This window comes from Squalius cephalus (genome assembly GCF_949319135.1).
Source record: "Squalius cephalus genome assembly, chromosome: 8".
NCBI lineage: Eukaryota > Metazoa > Chordata > Actinopteri > Cypriniformes > Leuciscidae > Squalius > Squalius cephalus.
Window position 1 is genome coordinate 35,749,499 of NC_137129.1, and position 22,260 is coordinate 35,771,758.

Here is a 22,260-nt window from a genome sequence, read left to right on the forward strand (position 1 = left end):
TATATATAAATACACACACATGCATATATATTTAAGAAAAATGTGTTATTTATATATAAAATATTTATATATAATATAAATTATATATAATATAAATATATATACACAGTATATACATGCAAATATTTCTTAAATATATACATGCATGTGTGTGTATTTATATATAGAAAATAATTATACACCGTACACACACATATATTATGTAAAAACAAACTTTTATTCTGGATGCGATTAATCGCGATTAATCGTTTGACAGCCCTAATTAGTATATAAATACATAAGGTTGCACTTTTTTTTTTTAATGTACTTGCACTTATGTGCACTTACAGTGTACTTGCCTAAGAAAGTACTGGTTAATATAAGGAAACTACATGGTGGTTTAGGGGTAGGTTCAGGATTAGTACCTAGTTATTACCCAGTTATTATATTCTTACAGTACTCTAACAATGTAAGTCTTGCAGACAATCTTGCAATACCACATTTGAATAAATAAATAAAATAAAATAAATAATTAATTAAATAATATAAATAAATTATAAATGATTTCATTTTGTTATTCAAATGTATTTTTGTATAATTTTGAATAAATCTTAATTTATTTTAATGTACTTAATAACAATTTAGTATGATTTGAATGCATTTAAGTATTTAATGAATGTGTGAAATATGCGTATTTTGTTCCTGAGACATCTGGTCATGTGCAAGGAAACATTTTGTTATATAGGTCGGTCATCGGTCATTTAAAGAATGAAATGAGATTAGAATTAAAATATCAGGTAAAGGGTTCTTCAGTACAATGCAAATTGCGATTTTCCGCCGAACAGTTGTTTCTGTAACTTGACTCTGTGACATAACTGGACCTTTTTACTTATTCCCCGTGTCTTGACTTGCTCACTTGTCTTCTTTTCACCCTCATAAGGCTTTCTGTCTCTCTCTGAAGGACATTCAGCAGTTGTTGCAGTTACAGCAGTTGGTACTGATGCCAGGTCATCCTCTACAGTCCCCTGCTCAGTTCCTGCTGCCTCAAGCCCAGGCTCAGCAGGGTCAGCAAGGTAAGATGCGCCTATTCACACATTATTTAATTATGGCTATATGGGGTCAGTGGAATCACTGAAACTGCATTACCATTATTTCACATAACAGTTGACTCTGTGACACCAATAACATTTGCGTGCAGTGATGTCTTTAATGTGTAATTGCCATTCATGCTCTCTCAGGTTTGCTTTCGACGTCAAATTTGATTTCACTACCTCAGCAAAGCCCAGGGAGTCTCCTGACCACCCCACCTAGACTGGGGCTTCAAGCACAGGTATGAACAAAAAAGGGTTTCAGGCTACATTGTTGTCCACCTTATGTTGCTTATTCAATTAGCAAATGGTGTCCAGTTATCATCATAGCATTTTACTTGAGACACTGCATTGTGGGATACAGGATTTGATGCGGTACGCTCTCCTGTATACTGCAAAGTTTGGCAAATTTAATAATTCAAGTCAGTATTCTTCATAGTATTTTTAGACTACCATTCCAAAGTTTGGGGTCAGTAAGAAAGAAGTCTCTAATACTCACCAAGGCTGCATTTATTTGATCAAAAAATACACTAAAATCAGTAATATTGTGATGTATTATTACAATTTAAAAGAACTGTTTTTTTGTTTGTTTTTTCATTTTAATACATTTGAAGATATAATTCATTCTTGTGATGGCGAAGCTGAATTTTCAGTATCATTACTCCAGTCTTCAGTGTCACATGATCCTTCAGAAATCAATTATAATTATCAATGTTGAAATCAGTTGTGCTGCTTAATTTTTTTTGTGAAAAACGTGATTCGCTTTTTTCAGGATTATTTAATGAATTGAAGGTTCAAAAGAACATAATTTATTTGAGGAAAAAAAAAAAAAAAAAAAAACAAAAAAAAAAAAACAAATATATATATATATATACAGTGAGGAAAATAAGTATTTGAACACCCTGCTATTTTGCAAATTCTCCCACTTGGAAATCATGGAGGGGTCTGAAATTGTCATCGTAGGTGCATGTCCACTGTGAGAGACATAATCTAAAAAAAAAAAATCCAGAAATCACAATATATGATTTTTTAACTATTTATTTGTATGATACAGCTGCAAATAAGTATTTGAACACCTGTCTATCAGCTAGAAATCTGACCCTCAAAGACCTGTTAGTCTGCCTTTAAAATGTCCACCTCCACTCCATTTATTATCCTAAATTAGATGCACCTGTTTGAGGTCGTTAGCTGCATAAAGACACCTGTCCACCCCATACAATCAGTAAGAATCCAACTACTAACATGGCCAAGACCAAAGAGCTGTCCAAAGACACTAGAGACAAAATTGTACACCTCCACAAGGCTGGAAAGGGCTACGGGGAAATTGCCAAGCAGCTTGGTGAAAAAAGGTCCACTGTTGGAGCAATCATTAGAAAATGGAAGAAGCTAAACATGACTGTCAATCTCCTTCGGACTGGGGCTCCATGCAAGATCTCACCTCGTGGGGTCTCAATGATCCTAAGAAAGGTGATAAATCAGCCCAGAACTACACGGGAGGAGCTGGTCAATGACCTGAAAAGAGCTGGGACCACCGTTTCCAAGGTTACTGTTGGTAATACACTAAGACGTCATGATTTGAAATCATGCATGGCACGGAAGGTTCCCCTGCTTAAACCAGCACATGTCAAGGCCCGTCTTAAGTTTGCCAATGACCATTTGGATGATCCAGAGGAGTCATGGGAGAAAGTCATGTGGTCAGATGAGACCAAAATAGAACTTTTTGGTCATAATTCCACTAAACGTGTTTGGAGGAAGAAGAATGATGAGTACCATCCCAAGAACACCATCCCTTCTGTGAAGCATGGGGGTGGTAGCATCATGCTTTGGGGGTGTTTTTCTGCACATGGGACAGGGCGACTGCACTGTATTAAGGAGAGGATGACCGGGGCCATGTATTGCGAGATTTTGGGGTACAACCTCCTTCCCTCAGTTAGAGCATTGAAGATGGGTCGAGGCTGGGTCTTCCAACATGACAATGACCCGAAGCACACAGCCAGGATAACCAAGGAGTGGCTCTGTAAGAAGCATATCAAGGTTCTGGCGTGGCCTAGCCAGTCTCCAGACCTAAACCCAATAGAGAATCTTTGGAGGGAGCTCAAACTCCGTGTTTCTCAGCGACAGCCCAGAAACCTGACTGATCTAGAGAAGATCTGTGTGGAGGAGTGGGCCAAAATCCCTCCTGCAGTGTGTGCAAACCTGGTGAAAAACTACAGGAAACGTTTGACCTCTGTAATTGCAAACAAAGGCTACTGTACCAAATATTAACATTGATTTTCTCAGGTGTTCAAATACGTATTTGCAGCTGTATCATACAAATAAATAGTTAAAAAATCATACATTGTGATTTCTGGATTTTTTTTTTAGATTATGTCTCTCACAGTGGACATGCACCTATGATGACAATTTCAGACCCCTCCATGATTTCTAAGTGGGAGAACTTGCAAAATAGCAGGGTGTTCAAATACTTATTTTCCTCACTGTATATATATATATTAGGGCTGTCAAACGATTAATCGCGATTAATCGCATCCAAAATAAAAGTTTGTTTTTACATAATATATGTGTGTGTACGGTGTATAATTATTTTCTATATATAAATACACACACATGCATATATATTTAAGAAAAATGTGTTATTTATATATAAAATATTTATATATAATATAAATTATATATAATATAAATATATATACACAGTATATACATGCAAATATTTCTTAAATATATACATGCATGTGTGTGTATTTATATATAGAAAATAATTATACACCGTACACACACATATATTATGTAAAAACAAACTTTTATTTTGGATGCGATTAATCATTTGACAGCCCTAATATATATATATATAGTTTAGGGTCCAATTCTCACTATTAACTAATTGCTTATTAGCATGTATATTACTAGGATATTGGCTGTTTATTAGTACTTGTAAAGCACATATTAATGCCTTATTCTGCATGACCATATTCTACATCCCTTATTCAATACCTAAATTTAACAACTACCTTACTATTGATAAGAAGTAATTATGAGTTTATTGAGGCAAAAGTCAGTTAATAGTGAGAATTGGACCCTAATCTAAAGTGTACTTATAAAATAATTTGAGTTGAATTGTAATATGCTATATAGTCAGTCTAATTGTGTTGCCTTTCAGGGGTAGAAATGATGTTATGCAAAAATGAAGGGAATCTTTTGGAATGGGTTTGAAATTGAAGGCTCTGTCTCACAGTAGATACGTGTTTGAGAAAGTAGTGTGTTTTCCCAATCTGTGCTGTAGCGTCATCTTGACGACAGGCTGTGGTCATTGCAGAGGGAGAAGAACGTGGAGAGCATTGTGAGCTCCGCCCCCTCCTCCGCCCCTCCCATGAGCTCCGTTCCCACGGCGACGCCCCATCCCGAGGAGCCCAGCGACCTGGAGGAGCTCGAACAGTTTGCCAGAACCTTCAAACAGAGGCGAATTAAACTGGGGTTCACACAGGTGTGAAACAGTTTTCTGTCAGTTTGACTTTTTTTTTCTTCAAAAAATAGAAATGAAAAACAATTAAACCTTCTTTCAAGACACTTATTTTTGAGATGCAGTCAATATCAAGTCAAGTCAACAATTATTAAATTAGTTCATTTCATCTATGAAGCAGTTCTGCAGAAACAGTGATGTCATCGTCCAGCTCGGTTCAGTTCTCATCCAGTAGCGTCAGTGCAGTCAAATCAATAATAATGTTTAATATTAATTCATATGTACAATGAAACCTATTGAAATAAAGAATACTTGTCATATACACTGTAAGATTATGTATATAATTAAGGGTGGCCTATGGCATTAGTTATAATCACAATGGTCATTCTGAGCCGTTTTAAATCTTTATTTATTTTGTATGTATGCAACAATCATGTTTTCTTTGTATTTATATTAAAATTATACAATACTTAATAGATAGATATATAGATATTAATAAGATTTTGTGTATGATTAGGGGAGGCATTAATTAAAATAACTCTAGTCATTATGAGCAGTTTCTAAAATGTAATTTATTAAATGTAATATTTTAATGCATTATTTGGGATCAGACTTTCCTTATTTAATTTTCTTTTTAAAGAAAGTTGGCAAAAAGGTCAAAACCAATAACGAAGATGCAACCAGTTGGAAAACCAGTGAGAAATGTAGCTTTAGTTACAATATTCAGTGAAGAAAATAAATGAGGAGATAATTTGTGAGAAAATAACATGCCACTAACACAGTTGTGTGCGAAGAAAAAAAGCTTAAGTTGGGCGAATTTATTAATTTCGTCAGAATATAAAGGACAATTCTGACGAAAACAAAGACTGACTTTTTTTCTCAGAATTGCGAGTTCATATCTCACAATTCTGACTTTATAACCCACAATTGCGAGTTTATATCACGCAATTCTGAGAGAGAAAAAAGTCAGAATTACGAGATGTAAATTCGCAGTTGCAAGAAAAAACTCGTATTTGAAGAGATTAAAAGTCGCAATTACCTTTTTTATTTTTTTGATTCAGTGGCGGACACAAGCTTCCATAGAAATCACAAATCCTCAAGCTATACTAGTCTGCTTAGGGATAAAATGATGAAAGGAGCGAATGGTAACTCTTCTCCGTGTCTTCATGCAGGGGGACGTCGGTATGGCCATGGGGAAACTGTACGGCAATGACTTCAGTCAGACCACCATCTCACGTTTCGAGGCTCTCAACCTCAGCTTCAAGAACATGTGCAAGCTCAAACCCTTGCTGGAGAAATGGCTGAGCGATGCAGGTGTGTGTTTTTGTCACTTTTCTCATTGGTGTGTCATGCTTGCATTCTTTACGATTCGTGTTTGAATGTGCGTGTTTGCGTTTCAGAAACCATGGCGATAGACAACATGCTTCCGAGCCCCAGTTCACTGTCCTCACCTCTGCTGGGCTTTGAAGGATTGCCTGGACGCCGCCGAAAGAAACGCACCAGCATCGAGACCAACGTCCGCATTGCCCTGGAGCGCAACTTCATCTCGGTTAGTCGGACAACACACACACCGTACCACCAAATGTTGCAAGATTTTAATTTCCTGCTACAGAAATCACATTTCGTTCAAATGACTCGTTCATTTGACTTGGTTTATTCCGCACAGCTCAACTCAGCTTCATGACCTCCTTTTTGCTGTCTCATGATAAAAAAATATTGGTTCTCTTTTTGAAAATGCTGAATCCATTTTTTTTCTCTCTCTGGAGAAACTGAAGTCTACCAGCAAACTAATTTATTGCAATATACAGTATAAGAATTATGTCACCACATTAAACCCCATATAGTTCTGGCATGATTGTAGAAGTATTGCTTGAGAATATTTGTATGCATTATAAACATACAATATCATAGGCCAGTTTACCTAACAGTCCAGAAGGTTGTCCATGGACACATAGAGAAGTTTGAAAGTGGTTACCAACCAGGAAAAAATAAGAAATAATAAAACAACATGATATTTTTATAAATAAAATAAAAAATAATTATGAAATATAATAATATATAATATAATGCATAAATGTACAATTATACATTTTATTATATCTTATGTTAAATTGCTTGCGATGTTGGTAGTCTGTTAGTCGATATGGATATAATAAAATAATAAAAAAATCCAAAATATAATATATCATATATTAATAATTTGCTTGCAATATTCATTTATAAGTTGCTTTGGATAAATTAACATGTAATTAAAATAGACTTTTTACTGGTTTACATGGTAAGTGGAACAACAAGTAGCAATAATAGGTGAATCTTAAAACAAAAAGGAGTCAAGGCACAAACTTTTCTAGATCATTCCAATGTTTTATACTAAACAATACAGATTTATTAATCACCAAGAGACAGTTTAGTTTTATGGTTTCGCATGAGTCACAAAACCTCCACAGTCACACTTTTTTTCTGGTAAACACCACACCTGTGTTGTAAGCTTTTTTCCAAGGAAACCCATCTAAGATCAAGTCAAGGCAAAGAGCCAATACGCTTGAGGCGCCTCATGCTGCTTCTTTCCTTTTCTAAGTAACTCATTCTGCCGGTTGGCATTACGCTGACAGAAACTTTAATTATAAAGCATGTGCATTTAATTATAAAACAGTTCCATTATCAGATAATACAGCAATTATAAGTCATGTATCCTATCAAGGGAGTGGTGATCAAATCAACCTCATGAATAATTTGATTTTAAATGAATTTTAGAAAGAAAACAAATTCTCACTCTTATGATTTCAATAAATCAGTGTTTACATGCATTTTTGAGTACCAATTGCATCTTTGATTCACTGCATGCTTTTTCTCAAAATATTTTGTGCATCAACATGAAATTGTTTTGGGCTGAAACTTGGTCTTGGCCTGAGTGCTGGTGTTTGGCATGTCTCGTGTACTCATGCATCTCACCTCACCTCACCCCCTTTAGAACCAGAAGCCTACCTCTGAAGAAATCCTGCTGATGGCCGAGCAGCTCAACATGGAGAAGGAGGTCATCCGCGTCTGGTTCTGCAACCGACGGCAGAAAGAGAAGCGCATCAACCCCTCCAGCGCCACCCCTCCGCTGCCCACTCAGCCCCCAGCACAGACGCACAAGCCCCCCTGCTACAGCCCGCACATGGTACACCCACTCATGGCTTTAGCGATTGATCTGGCCCAAAGCCATTTCGACTGACAGCTGATGTTGAAATGTTGTTTGGTTGGTGCATGGTGAGAATGGGTGCAAATGTGGTATTAAAGAGACATGTCTGGTCATGTGTTTGAATAATGTTCTACCATAAAATGAAAATTGGACCTTTGAAAGTAAAGGAAAATATTAAAGAATGTCATTATGAGATGTATGTTTGTTAATTAAAGTCTCTTTCCTTTTTTTCTATAGATGTCCAGTCAGGGACTGGTCCAGGTCGCTACCAGTCTCAGCACAACAGGTGAGAAGAGCAGTTAGAATGAATAATAGTGTTGTTCACTTCACAGTTGTGGTTACAAGGACAGACACTGAATCTCTCTCCGTACGCAGCCGTCAGTCCCACACCTTCTGTGGCCTGCCCTCTCAACCCCAGTGGACATGGAGTGTTGAGCTCCGCCCCTTCTTCAGTGACTCCGCCTCCTCTCAGCACAGTGAGCCCCACCCCGCCGAGCCTCGGCAGCCCTGGCCTGAACACAGGGTAAGAAGCTGTTTCATGTGTTTAGGGCAGGAAAATGCTCCTTTGACACCGTTTGAATTTAAAATAATAATAATTATGAGAATTCATAACAGTTATTAATAATACATATTACATAATTATAAATTATTCTAAATATGTCATTTTAAATAAATTATTATTATTTAAACAATTATTTATTTAGGTTGTTTAGTTCAAATAAGAAAGTAACATTGAGTCAAAATATTATGAATGTTTATTTATTCTTGTTTATTATACTTTTAAACATTAGACATTTTAAACAATACTTGTAAATTTGCACAAATTCAATATGTTGTACATAAGATAAATGATCTTAAAGCAGGAATGTTAAAAAATAATATTAATAATAATAATAAAAATATTTAATAAGAAATTAACCCAGTCAATTATTAGTTTAGGTTGATTTAATCAACTAACAACTAATAAATTGAGTGATAAAATATTGTAAATGATAATTTATTCTTATTTATAATACGTCTATAATATTCAACGATATTTGCATAAATCCATTTTAAACAATGCTTGAAAATTGGGACAAATTCAATGTCCAATGTTGAACATAAGGTAAATGATCTAGAACTGGACTATTAAAAAATTATGATGATGATGATTATTATTATTATTATTATTATTATTATTTAACTAGAAATTAATCCAATCAATTATTTAGGTTGATTTAATCAACAAATGTTATTATTATTTGAATCATTACTATTATTAATCAATTATTTGTTGATTTAATCAACTAACAACTAATATATTGAATGATAAAATATTGTGAAATGTTAATTTTTTCTTAGTTATTATACTTTGACGTTTAAACAATATTTGCACATTTTCACAAATTCACTATCCAATGCTGCAAAATGTAAATGATCTTATACCGAGATTGTTACAAAAAAGTATAATAAAAAATATTATTATTAAACAGTGCTGCACGATTAATCGTATCGCAATCGCGATGTCAAGCCTACGCGATTATATGACGCAAAATGCTGCGATTTTATATTAAATAAATAAATTTGCGCTGTTAACGCAATTAACGCAGCATCTGTTAATTTTTGGCATCCTTTGGCTAGTGTTACATGATCCCGCTCTTATTCATGCAAATGCTTTTAAACCATTCATGCGCGATAAGACAAAAAAAGAACGCGCTGTCAGTGAATGTCCTCCTGACACACACACACACACACACATACATACGACCCACAGATAGACGCGCGCCAGTATCAAGTTCTCTTTCGCGGTAGAACACACATGTATGCCAAAATGAACGCGCTGCCTGTGAATGTCCTGACTGTGACACACAGAAAGACTCGCGCTAATATCGTGCGTACGCACAAAACAGCATCCCAGAATACAGTTCTCTTTCGAGCTTGAACGAACAATAACACACAAATGTCTTTTTGTCGAGTATCTTCATAACATAAGAGTAGTCTTACTATGAATGTGAAGAGTTGTGACTCAACTCTTCACATTCATAATAAGAGACTCGTGAGAGAATGAGGCGCGTGTGAGATCCGCGTCTCTGACAGCAGCGGCTGGTCTTAAAGGGACAGTACACAGTAGCCACTAATTATATCTGTCGCTAAAGTTAATCAAAGAACAAAGGGAACAGAGAAAAACTCTCACTGCTCTTGACTAAAGAACTTTTTTCTTTAGGCAGATTATCACTAATCTGTGTGTGCATTTATTTTCCTTGAGAACCAAGCAAGTTGACCATTTGTTTATTATATCGCATATCGCAATCGCAATATTGACCTCAATTATCGCAATATGACATTTTCCCCAAATCATGCAGCCCTATTATTAAACCAGAAAATCAGGTTTTTGTTTAGGTTGTTTCAACCTATATTTAAATAATAAAATATTGTGAATGTTCATTTATTATTATTTATGATACGTCTATAATATTCAAGGATATTTGCATAAATCCAGCATCCACTGTTCCATATTACCTCAGAATTTCACGATCATAAATCTGAAGACCGTGATAAAAACACATCATCATTCTGTCAGCAGCTTTCATTATGACTAAGCATTCTGAGCTGAAATAATTACAGCTTTGCTGTAGTCTTATCAGACTTGTTTTCACGATAAAATCTCTATTCTCAGTTGTGTTCCAAACCTGTCTAATTGAATGTGAACAGCACGCTGAATTTATTGCTCTTGAGTTTTCTCGTCTTAATGTCATTCTTTCCAGCATGTGAAATGATCACGAACTCCACGATGGACATGGTTGTTCTTGAGATGTCACTAAAAGTGCTTGCTTCTCTCTGCATGTATGAATGGCGTATGTTTGTGGACACGTGTAAATGACACATCACACACATTACAGGAACACAATGATGGGTGTAAGCACAGGAATGAACCAGGCCCTCATCAGCAGCAACCCTCTGGCCACAATGCAAGGTTTGTCATAGAGGACGACAAAAACAATTAAAAGAAGATTAATTAGAAGATACACATTAAGGAACTTGGCTAATGGGGGATGAAACCTCCCATCATTCACCATCAAAAAGCCTTCTTTTATTTTCACATATTCTCCACATATTCATCACATCTTCATCCTCACTTCTTGTTTGTGTGTGTATGAGAAGAACTGTGTTTGTGCACCTTGTCTGTCTCTTTCAAAAGCACTTGCCATTTCTATGCCCTTATATTTGTTCTTGAGCTCATATTCATCCTCATTACTTAAAACCGGTTTTGCTTATTGCGATTATGAAATTGTCCAACAAAAGACAACATTTAATAACATGTTTTTACTCCAAACTCACATCATAACGAAAGTTGAGCATCCTTCTGTGAGATGATGTGGCGTCTTACACTGTATAAAATACTATTAAATAATATTGTGTTTATTAGTCATGTTTAATCAATCAGAGCCTTTCAATCTTTTGTTTATTCAGCTACAATCATAGTATGATGCCCATATGGATTTTCTGGAATGACATGCATTATCGTACTTCTGCGGCGTGGCATATTTGGAGTTTCTGTGCGAGAGCTAGATCTCTCTCTCTCTCTCTCTCTCTCTCTCTCTCTCTCTCTCTCTCTCTCTCTATATATATATATATATATATATATATATATATATATATATATATATATAGAGAGAGAGAGAGAGAGAGAGAGAGAGAGAGAGAGAGAGAGAGAGAGAGAGAGAGAGAGAGAGAGAATTTTTTTTTATTATTATTTTTGATTTTTTGATTTTTTGTCCACTCGTTTTAGCACTTTTGACCACTTCCACAGGTAGTCGAAAACGGATTTGACCAGATTGCTTTCGTCTGTTCTTTCGGTTGTCAGAGGAGAAACGAAAGCTGATGCTCTCCGTATGTTTTTTTTGTTTTGTTTTCTCTAGTCGTGTTTATATATAAATTGCGTGAGCTTGTTTCATCCCTAATGGATCAAAGATCTGAAAAAGTCCATACATTTACCTGCCCATAGACCCTCCCCTCGCAGAAATCAGGACAGAAGTGGTTGAAAGTGGACAAAAGAGACGGATTAAAATACCAGGTGTAAACGGGTATGTCTCACTCGCCCTAATTTGCTCTCTTTATTTCTCTCTTTCCCTCTCTTCTTTCATCTTTTTACAGCCCTAGCTGCCAGTGGTGGTCAGATTCCCATTTCCGCTCTTGAGGGCAGCGGGCAAATGTTCCTGGGTGGAGCTGGATGTCCAGGAGCTGGACTGCGCCAGTCCCTCTTCCTAAACCGCCCCACTTTACTGCCCCTGGCGAGGAGCGCAGGCATGGGTGTGGTGGGCCACCCCAGGGCTTCTCCGCCTCCTGGCGTCAGAGGCGCAAGCCCAGACTCGTGCTCCGTCTCCCCCTGCTCAAGCCCCGCCTCCTTCTGCTCATTAGGTGACGCCTCACCACCCCCTCTGGGCGGAGCTATGGCTGAGTGACGCCCACACCAAGCTACTGCACTTGAGGGGAGTCAGAGGGACGGAAGAATGAAGACAAACAAGACTCGCCTTTTCAACCAAAGCCATCTCTCAATCCCTCCATTTCTCTCTTGTGCTCTCTCTCTCATTATGTCTTTGAATGCCAAAAATACCGAGAAATGAGCAGAAGAGAACAGGGATAAGGAGAGAACAGGATAACGGGGGACTTTTTAAACCAAAAAATGTATCTATTCAGCGTGGAGAGGTGGCCTCAATGGAGCTACTTTGGAGAATGTACATTTATTCCTTTCTGAATAGAAAAAGACAAAACTACATGAACAGATTTTTTGAGGGCAGGGTCGTGAGCCAAAAAACTTTACGAAGAAACAACAACAGAGGAAAACGGGTGGCAACGAATGGAACAAAGAAAGGACATTTGACAAGTGTCACTGGATGGTAGAAAGAGAAACCAAAAAATAAACACATGGAAGAAGAATGGAAAGACTCACAAAGACAAAAAAATGACGAAAAATACCAAAACCAAAATACCAAAAATCAAAACCAAAAAATCGGATAGAAAAGCTTTAACTAAGACTTTGAAACCTGAATTGTCCAGGATCAGATTAACTCTACAAAACACCAAACACCTTTTGCTCAATTTTCATTGTTTTTCATGCACCCCATATAATGTAAACTCGTTTTTTTCTTTTCTTTTAAACTATTTGTAAATGTATTTCTCAATCTACCTCTGCTATCAACTATTTAGATTTACTCATTCTTTTTCATTCCATTTTCATCAGCATTTTTTCCTGTCAAATTTAAGATGAAAAACACAGAACGACAGAAGAATTTTGAGGGATTTTTTTCTCCATTTTAAACAGTATTACACACACATACACACAAACACACACATATACACTGAAGTTACTGTGATCCCGATTCCCTTTCCATCACTGATCATCCGCTGGAATCCATGCCTCAAACTTTGACACACTTTTCTTGGATACCAAAGCATTCGTCTGGCCTTTTGCGTCAGCTAAAAAAGCGCTCAGACGACAAGACCTCAGACATGTCAAAAAATCCAACGTACACAAGGAGAAATTTTAAAATAAATCCCCCTGAGCCCCCAACCCCCTGCCCTCCATCCTCTCTGGACCCCTCTCCTGTGCCTCTGGAAAAAAAAAAAGTGTGGTGAAAAAGGCCAAACGGAGAAAAGGAACGACAGGCAAGAGGAGCAGCGACTGAAGAGGATCCGAGGAAACCTGCAGGGGGAAATCCAACAACCGAGATGCGGAGGGGAGACATGTGATGTCGGCGTTTTTATTTTTTTCCAACACAAGGATTAAACCAAAAATGAAACCAAACCAAAACCAATGGACTAAAACTGAACTTTACTCAATGGAATGAAACCAAATACTAGGAGTGGACCACAGGAGGTGGACAAGGAGGATGTTTTTAAAGTAGCAAGACTCGATGACGTGAAAAGACTCAACGTGGCTTTGACCAGAAGATCATTCCTTCACCTCCTCCCTCCTTTCCGTTAAGTCGATGCTTTCACTCTCCTTCCTGGACGGGAGAATATTTATTAACCTCATCGAACTGAACTTCAGAATATATATATATACATATATATTTTGTTTTATTGCTTTTTCCTCTTGGTCTGTCTGTTTATGCTGTATGACTCGTCTCATTGCTTTATATTTTTGGGATAATGGGGTGACGTATTGCCTATTTTCATATTTCGTGTGTTTCGTCATTTTGAATTGATCGTTCCGGGGGGGTTTCCCTCATCAGGCGGTTTGAAACAATACTGTGAACATGTAGCTTCCAAGTTTTGCTTCGATTGCGAATGTTGTGAAACGATAAGCCAAAACTGAAGAAATACCAAAAGCGAAAACTTTTTCTTTTTTGACACCAAATAGCAACCTAACCAATGCACAACGCGTGGAGAAAGACCGTATTGGTGCTAGGTCTCTTCGAGGAGAAATAGGGGGCAAAGAGTGAGACGTGTGTGAGTGTGTGAACATGGAAGCTCATCTCCAGCATGGAAACCAAACCGAAACACGGCCGGTAAGCCAACTTAACTTTCGCTCGGCGTGTCGGCCAAACTGTTTTTGACTATGTGATCCAAAAACGTGGGCAAACGAGAAATGTAGAGGTTGTGGGGGACGGGGTGGGATGGGGTTTAAAAGCAACTGGAAAATCCGGTTGGCGTTACACTTCTAGAGGGAATGTACCTGTTAGTGCTTTGATAGATTTTGTAGGAAAAAAAATCTATGTTCAACTGCTTACTATTGCTAATGTAAAAAAAAAAAAAAAAAAAAAGGATGTGATAAAAATAGTCCTTATGAAATGTTGATGATGATGATGATGATGATGATGATGACTTGATTTTAGACCAAAAGCTTTAAACTGTCTCTCTTTGATTTTTTTTTCCCTCGAAAATTTGTATTTATTGTGTGTGGGGAGGGTGTATCAAGGATTTATATGTTTCCAACTCTTCATCTTATTTATTGGCTTATTTATGTATTTATAGCATTTTAATTTATCGATTCGGCCTTTTTTTTTAAATCTTTGTAAAACCAAACTGGGGGAATGTGGGGTAGCTATAAAAAAAAAAAAGCAAGTGTCAACAAAGTTTTTGAAACCAAACTAGTTACTAAAACTGACTGTTGTTTCTGTGGGTGACTTTTCAAAAAATCTGCCCACCGCTTTCGAGAGATGAAAAGTTTCCAAACTATGTCTCTATAACTTGATGTAATATGTAGTTATGGGCTAATTTTAAGCATAACTCTTGTTCCAGTTTTTTCTTTTTATTTCGATTTTGCTCTGTTTTTTAGATGCGTTGGATGAGGGAAAAAGAGTGAGAGAGATACGCTTCTGCATATACCTCATGTTTGATTAGAAATGCCAAATAGATGGAAAAAAAGCTTTAAGAATTTGACAAAGGGGAGCAGAGGAGATGTTGCTCAGGAGAGGGTCTTTTTAGCGTCTTTTTCGCGTGAGTATAAGGGTTCACAGACTTCCCCAGATTATCTATCCAACGTGTTCAAATATCCGGCCCACTATCGGTGTTGAAGAACAGTTGATGGCAGATTTGGTTTTCACATCGGTTTTCTATGTGTACGTTGCTCATGTGATTATTGGTTTTTGTATATATCTCTGTGTGTTGGTGTGTGTGGACGGCTCTGCTGTAGAGGGCCCTGAATGATACCAAAGTTAAACCTCTACCGCAGGACCTCTCACATACTAGACGCGCTCAAATGCATGGACGTTCTTGTAGACATGCACACGCAAAACTGTTCTTCAACCATATACAGCAGGAATGTCCGCGACTGCAGCGTTGTCATTGTGCAGTATGTTCTGTTGTTTTGCATTGCCAAATAGAGGCAAGGCATTGTTCTCCGAATTCTTTCTTTCTTAGCTCCATTCAAAATTAGAACTTAGAACAGTTTTGTTCAGTTATGTTGACAGTTTACGGGGTTTAAATGAATATCAAATGCAACATATTGTTTGCCTGTTTTCTTTTGTTTTTTCCCTTCAACTACTACAGCTTCAATCCAAAGGTAACTGATTAGGTCAACAAAGGAAGATTTTCTTGCTAAAACCTCAAGAGTTGAAACCAAAGAGTTCTGCCGTAACATGTTGTCAGGAAACATGCAGATGCTTTTCCTTTTGTTCTCAGAACGCATACCCGCTTCTCTTTTTGACATTTGATGTTGATCATGATGATGGTAACTACATGACGATGGTCACTTTCGACTCTGTATCTGCGTTTTTGCGAAGATCCTTTTTCCTCTCTGTCGGTGTGTGTCTCGCTCTTACCTCAGAAGCTCTTCATGGAATTTGTAATCCGCTCTGGATTTCAATCTGGATTTTGTTCAGAACTGTTGAACTGTCTGTTACTCATCGCTCTCTGTGTGCCTGTTGTATGGGGTGGGAACGGGGTGGGCAAAGACGGGTGGGGGCCAAACAGCCAATAAGTGTTAGGATTAAAGTGCAACTTTAGACCAAAAATGTGTCCATGTCTGGTTCTGTTTCTCCTTTATATTTCAAAAAGCTTGTGTGTGTGGGGAAAAAAAGGATTTTAATTCTACACTTAAAGTCCCCCTGTGGTGAAAATCAAGCTTTTAATGCTGTTTATATGTCTATGTCTGGTGTTTTTGATGTGCTTTAAGACAAACCATGTGCACATTTATAAGTCAACACCATTGCTGAGTATTTTCTCTTTAAAACTGCAGTGAACCAAAGACTGTCTCAAAAACGCAGTTTGAAATCGCTGGTGTTTCTGACGTCACAAACTGCCTTGTAACCAATCACGTCAACGTGTGACCAATGAGTGGATCTCTGAGCGGGTGCGAGTGAGTGGAGGCGGGGCTCGTTTTCATATTCATAGAACCACGTATACTAAATGAGGCATGAGTGTAGAGTTACATTCAAGCAATTTTAAAGCATGACAAAAAAAATTCAAGGAATTGTTTTTTAAATATGTAATTTTGGTGATCAAAGGTGAGTTTTAAGGGATAAAATGATTGACTACAGGGGGACTTAAACTCTAGATTAATATTTTCAAACCTTGGTTTATGAAGCTCTTTTTCAGTGTCAAACAATGCGTTGCTAACATCAAAATGACTTGTTTACCAACCGACAGCCAATCATAAGGATTTCTTCTACAATCAAGAAGGTGATTTCTGAGAAACACCCTGGAAACACTTCCGTCAATTTAGCAAAAACTTCCATATATCAAATTTACGCTCACATGAGGTGGTTTTTCAGGCAATTCGAAAAAGGAATATTTCGCAAAACTGCAATGGAAACAGTTTTTTCACATTTACAGGTCACCTGGGTGGCGTTTGTAAAAGACAATCATTCTTTAAAGAAGGCGCTGTATGTTTGGGCAGAAGACGAGACAGAGTTCTTTATTAAACTCACAAAAGACAAAAGATTTACAGGATTACTGGATTCTACAAAGAAATACCACGATTTATCAAGACCTTGAAGCAGATAAAAGGGAGAAACACCCAGAAACACCTCATATGAGTATAAGGGGCTTTCCTTGCCATTAATGCTTGGATAACACATCTACATCTCGTTTAATTAAAAGTAATGGCTATAGATGGCTGCTATATACTTAAACCTACTAACATCCGTTGCCATGATTTTTGGAATGACTTCCCGCTTAGGTCTCTCCTGCACTGGAAAGCTTTTCTAACATTAAGGCGGGTCCTAAAGCTCTTGCCTGATCGTATGCCTTCTTTTTACAGTGATATTCCTCTGACCTTTTCTCTTTTGTAATGTCTCTCAGCCATCTCTCTTTCAACAGTCTTTCTTCAAATCTCCCCCTTGCTCACTCTCTACTCCCCCATCATGAGTGGACACGCCCCCTACTGCTGATTGGGTAAAAGGGTTTTGTGGCGCTAAGCTCGATCTACTTTCAACAGCTTTTCTCAGAAATTGCTTATTGCACCTTTAAATAGTTAAATACCTCTAAACTGGGTTTAGTTTCAGCATCTAAGCCTTAAGGGAACCTTTCTTAGGGGAATCGTGTGAAGTGCAGTGATGGAAGAGTTAAATTAATCAATGCAAGTGGTGAGTTTCCTTACTAAAACAAGTTGCTTTCTTGTTGTCTTGAACTTGTCCAATCAATGTTTTTAATTTTGTAATTATGCCAATAAGAATGCTAACCCAGAGTTTACATCAAATATACAGTGTGAAATCGCAAAACGCTGTCCTGGAATTTACAATTTACCTAAGGGTCAAACAGAATGCAACTTGGGAAAACTGCAGAATTATGTTAACCTAAAATGAACATTCATTTCATATGTGAAAATCCCAAATAAAGAATTATTTACTACAAGTTAAGATAAATCGGCAGCAATCGTGCCATAATGTTGATTACCACAAAAAATCATTTCCACTACTTTAAAAAATAAATTAGATAAAGTCGAGGTTACAGTGAGGCACGCACAATAAAAGTGAATTGGCCTATAACATAATATATACATAACTTATAAAAAAAATAAAAAAAAGTTTTTATACATTATGCTGACATGCATATTGTTTATGGCTTCTGGCTATAATATTGAAATGTTTATACATAACCTCGAATTCCTTTAAGTATTAGAATGTGTTGGGAGGAACATTAGGGGTGTAACCATTGTTCAACTGTGACAAACTTTCAGTTAGGCTATCTATTACATTAACTGTTTATATGTTGATTATTCTTGGACCGCTATTAGAGCTGTTTTTTACAAACTACATTTTTGGGAAAAACTGCTTTATTTTCCTTTGCACTTTAAGTTATTATAATGTATATTATATGGCGAAGGCCTGATGGGCTAAGTTGCACTGTAGGTGAACTGAGTTTTCAGATTTTCTGAGGGAACCATATCTAATTATTATTTCCCAGAGCCATCATGTTACTCCAGGGGGACTATCCTTCAATATGTGTGTCTTCTACATGACAGGTAACTGACTAAAGTTAATTTATGTTAGCTAAGAAATGGTTAGTTATGAAAGAAAACCTTCATGTCACACCTGCCAACTGTCATGCAATGGAAATCCAGGTCCTTTGGAGAAAAAACATTAAGTATGGGAATGTAAGGCATTCTCAAACACTTTCAAGTTTTAATACTAATAAGCTCAGGCCCGAGTCTGAGAACCACTCTCTTAAAAGCTATTTATGATGTGTTTTGAAAAGTCGGTCAAGCACCACTTTTTAACATCTACAAGCAGTTCTTGACCTCTTTTACTATTTGTGACGCCATTGTGCTGTGACTTCTAAACACATGACATATAAATATTTGGACCGTTTGAAATCCCCAACAGTCTATTTACCTTCTACCCGTCTACCTTTAATGATGCACGCCCTAGAAAAGTATCCCATCAAGCGATGGCAAATCCACTTGAAATGGGCCATGGTACTAACTATACCTGTGCATTGTGTATTATTTATATTTTTAAATATAGGCTATTTTATATTAAAAACATGGTAGCATAGTACTTACTCTATTTCATCTCAAATAAAATATGAGTTTTAAACAAATCAAACTACCTACACAATCAATTGCATATGATTTACCTTGTTTCTAACCGGTTTCAAGCTGATTAAACAAACATCCATCTTAACCACTCTGAGTTGATGACCAGTCGGTTTGTTGCTGGACTAGGCTACCTGCTCGAACCATAATGAATGAACAGTTAGGGAAAAAAGCAATCTAACATTTTTAGAACACATGAAACTAGTTTAAACTGTTAAATGTTGTTTAGAAAGTTAGGAAAACAAGGAGTCGCGATTCCCACACGCTTTTCCCGCCTATTTTTCAATCTGACTTGATTATCTTTATGTGCAATACCAAGGTTAACCACCAGATGGACGGCAAACTCTATCTGATTTCACACACGGCGACCCTCAGTCTCTCACCAAACAGATTTTACTAGATTACGGGAAGATTTCCTCCTGCAAAACCGACTAAGTGTCTGCGATGAGAATTCAAATAACCTCTTGACTGTTAAATTCCCATGTCGTGACAAAACCCGATGTGATGAGTGAGTTATTTTGAATACATATTTGAATGTTAGCTGTGAGTCTGAATAGTGGTTTGAAGCTGCCTGTGGAGCAACTACAATGCTTTTTAACCTCAGGCAAAATTCTTTTAGCATATTTAGTTAAACTTAAAAAACAGAAATGATCACATATTACCTAATTTTTACTTCATGATCAATCTATGACTAATTTTATCAAAAATGTATGAAGTCAAATCATACCTTGTGATGTAGTTAAAGAAATATTGTGTGAGTTAGTGATTTTAAAGGGAAACAAAAATATCCAAATGGTCGATTTTAGCATTTTGTCCTAGAACCCTATTGTTACTCACATTTTAACATGGGTCTGAAGTCTAAAATGGGTCTAACTAGTAATGTAGGGCCTTTCCCAGGGCCTGGTCCCAAAACCAGCCAAATTTTACAGAGTTTCCACAAGACAGAGACTTGTTTTGCAGGCAGCACCAACTATTCGATTACTTTTGCACACCGCTACTATCTTATTGACAATGCCTATATACTTGAATAATGTGATAACAATTAGCGTTAAGCTCTTGACATTGATGAAACCTGTAATATCAATGATGAAAATTCATATCATAAATTTGGAGTGTGCTATGGCAGGCATTCACAATCCCTCGATGAGCATATAATGTTACATGCTCGTTTGTATAAAACCATACAAAAGGGTTGTAGCCTACCACACATTGTAGATATCTCACTCACGCAAATTTACTCATCCGTGTCCTCCACATTTAAACACAAAGCCAACAGTTCCTACAAACAAGGTAGTTTACAGTCAAGGCCTTGTATTATCAGCTGGCCAAACATGTAGGCTGGACTACTTGCAGAGGCAAGAAAACACAGAAGACTTTGACACAATACATGTCAGCTTACAGTTTATAAAATGCAGTCACTCATGCAGTTCAGTGTGGCAGAATCCAAAGCTACATCCACGTTGCACAGTATCCATCCAATAGAATATCTTAGGGAAGACTCACGTTGTTCCAAACCTGTATGTCTGTATGATATTTTGAAGAATTTTCAACAGTTTTTGTTCATATAATGAAAGTCAATGAGGTCCAAAACAACATTGGACCCCATTGACTTTAAAAATATGAACCAAAAACCATTGGTTGAGTAAATGATGCAAGAATTTTAAGTGGTAGATGTGTTTGACTAAATTTTACTGTATTCAAAAGGTCACATTGCAATTATATAGTGCAGAAAAAAAAGGCCTAAGCTTAAAAGTGTTAAATATAGCTACTTGAATCCTTTGTTCAGTATGCCAAACTGCGACGTAGGCATCACGGTGGCTTGTCATAACAGTATTTAATGATTATGTATTATTATCTTGGCTTATATCTATGTGCGGTTGGAGACTAATGGCCATAGCAACAGACACCGCGAGGTGTTTCTCGACACCCGACGAACGTGATTGAGGTTGGAGCGTTGGCAAGCTGTCGGCACACCACAGTCATCCTGGCACTGGGTACGCAAATACATATTCTCACCCTCTTTCTTTATTTCTCTCCCCTCACAAACCAACACTGTATTCCTCTCACTGCAACACACACATTTCCTCACACACACACACACATTTCCTCTGAGTTAAAAGGCAGGGCCGAGACTTCATTGCCAGTGAGGTAATGAGGCCACCGTTGCCACACAGTCTGCAGTGTTCGACAGACTCACCCCGGGCATCGTTTCACACTTTCCGAACCCCGCGCTCCATCTCACGTTTACTTTATACCCCATATATCCCAATATTACCCCATCATTTCAGCTCCCTCCCAATTTTTTCCTCATCCCACTGTCCTTTTTTCTTAAATATAACTCTGAGCTTTGTTGCTTTAATATGAAACGAATTTCGGGGGGACTTTGAGGACGTCTCCAACCAAAACAAAGTGTAGATGTCGGTTTGAAATTTTTCACTCTGTGACTATTTTGGGCCAAAAGAAAGATGGAAAGAGAGCACGTTCGTGCATGGGAGGGAGCGAAAGGAGGAGAAGGAAGAGTAGGAAGTCGTGAATAGTGCGAATAGGAGTAGGAAGAGATAGTTCCTAGCTGAGATACAGGAGACGCTGTCAACACGCACATGCCGGGCCCGATATAGACCGACACAGTTCTGTACATACCAGCGGCCCTCGCAGCCGCTTATAAACACTGTACGCTCTCGTAGCTATTCGGTGTCCTCTAACACTTAACCTCGCTCATGTTTCTTGCGGCTAGTGCACGGTGTCTCTGCTCCACAATTTACTTCTGTTCTCACTTTTAATTCCTCACCCTCATTCCAGCGCGCTCTCTCTCTCGCTCTCATAGGCTTGGCACAGCGCTTGGCATAGTGCCTGAAATGGGTCAAATATAACTCTTGCATTCCTCTCCTTCAGTCTCTTTTCCTCCCTGGCTTATGAGGCCTCACACACACACACACACACACACACACACACACACACATACAAACACAGTCTCCCTCTCTCAGGGATTACAGTTGACTTTATTTACACCTAATCAAGTGGTCGGAGGGCACCTGGTTTTACCACTTTTGAAATATTTACTTTAAATAGCTTGAGGGTCCCCATGTAC

At 37.5% G+C, this 22,260-nt stretch overlaps 2 protein-coding genes across 12 annotated transcripts in view; both read left to right on the forward strand.

The window, feature by feature from the left end:
- Positions 1–22,260, forward strand: part of pou2f2a (POU class 2 homeobox 2a) — a gene marked incomplete at its 3' end in the record, with an annotated part of 82,128 nt that overhangs the window by 53,151 nt on the left and 6,717 nt on the right. For 8 of the 11 annotated variants that reach the window (XM_079878629.1, XM_079878628.1, XM_079878627.1 and 5 more), the window contains 8 exons: positions 941–1,052; positions 1,218–1,309; positions 4,351–4,551; positions 5,700–5,841; positions 5,928–6,076; positions 7,499–7,690; positions 7,949–7,997; positions 8,087–8,234. In XM_079878629.1, the coding sequence (XP_079734755.1) occupies positions 941–1,052; positions 1,218–1,309; positions 4,351–4,551; positions 5,700–5,841; positions 5,928–6,076; positions 7,499–7,690; positions 7,949–7,997; positions 8,087–8,234 (1,085 nt within the window). Of the gene's footprint in view, positions 1–940; positions 1,053–1,217; positions 1,310–4,350; positions 4,552–5,699; positions 5,842–5,927; positions 6,077–7,498; positions 7,691–7,948; positions 7,998–8,086; positions 8,235–10,590; positions 10,665–11,845; positions 12,665–22,260 lie in introns of those variants that run through there. The other 3 variants (XM_079878626.1, XM_079878623.1, XM_079878625.1) reach the window with 3 other exon arrangements.
- Positions 21,085–22,260, forward strand: part of erf (Ets2 repressor factor) — a 36,781-nt gene continuing 35,605 nt past the window's right edge. Inside the window, exon 1 of the mRNA XM_079878636.1 lies at positions 21,085–21,166. The gene's annotated coding sequence lies outside the window, so the exon portion shown is untranslated. The remainder of the gene's footprint in view (positions 21,167–22,260) is intronic.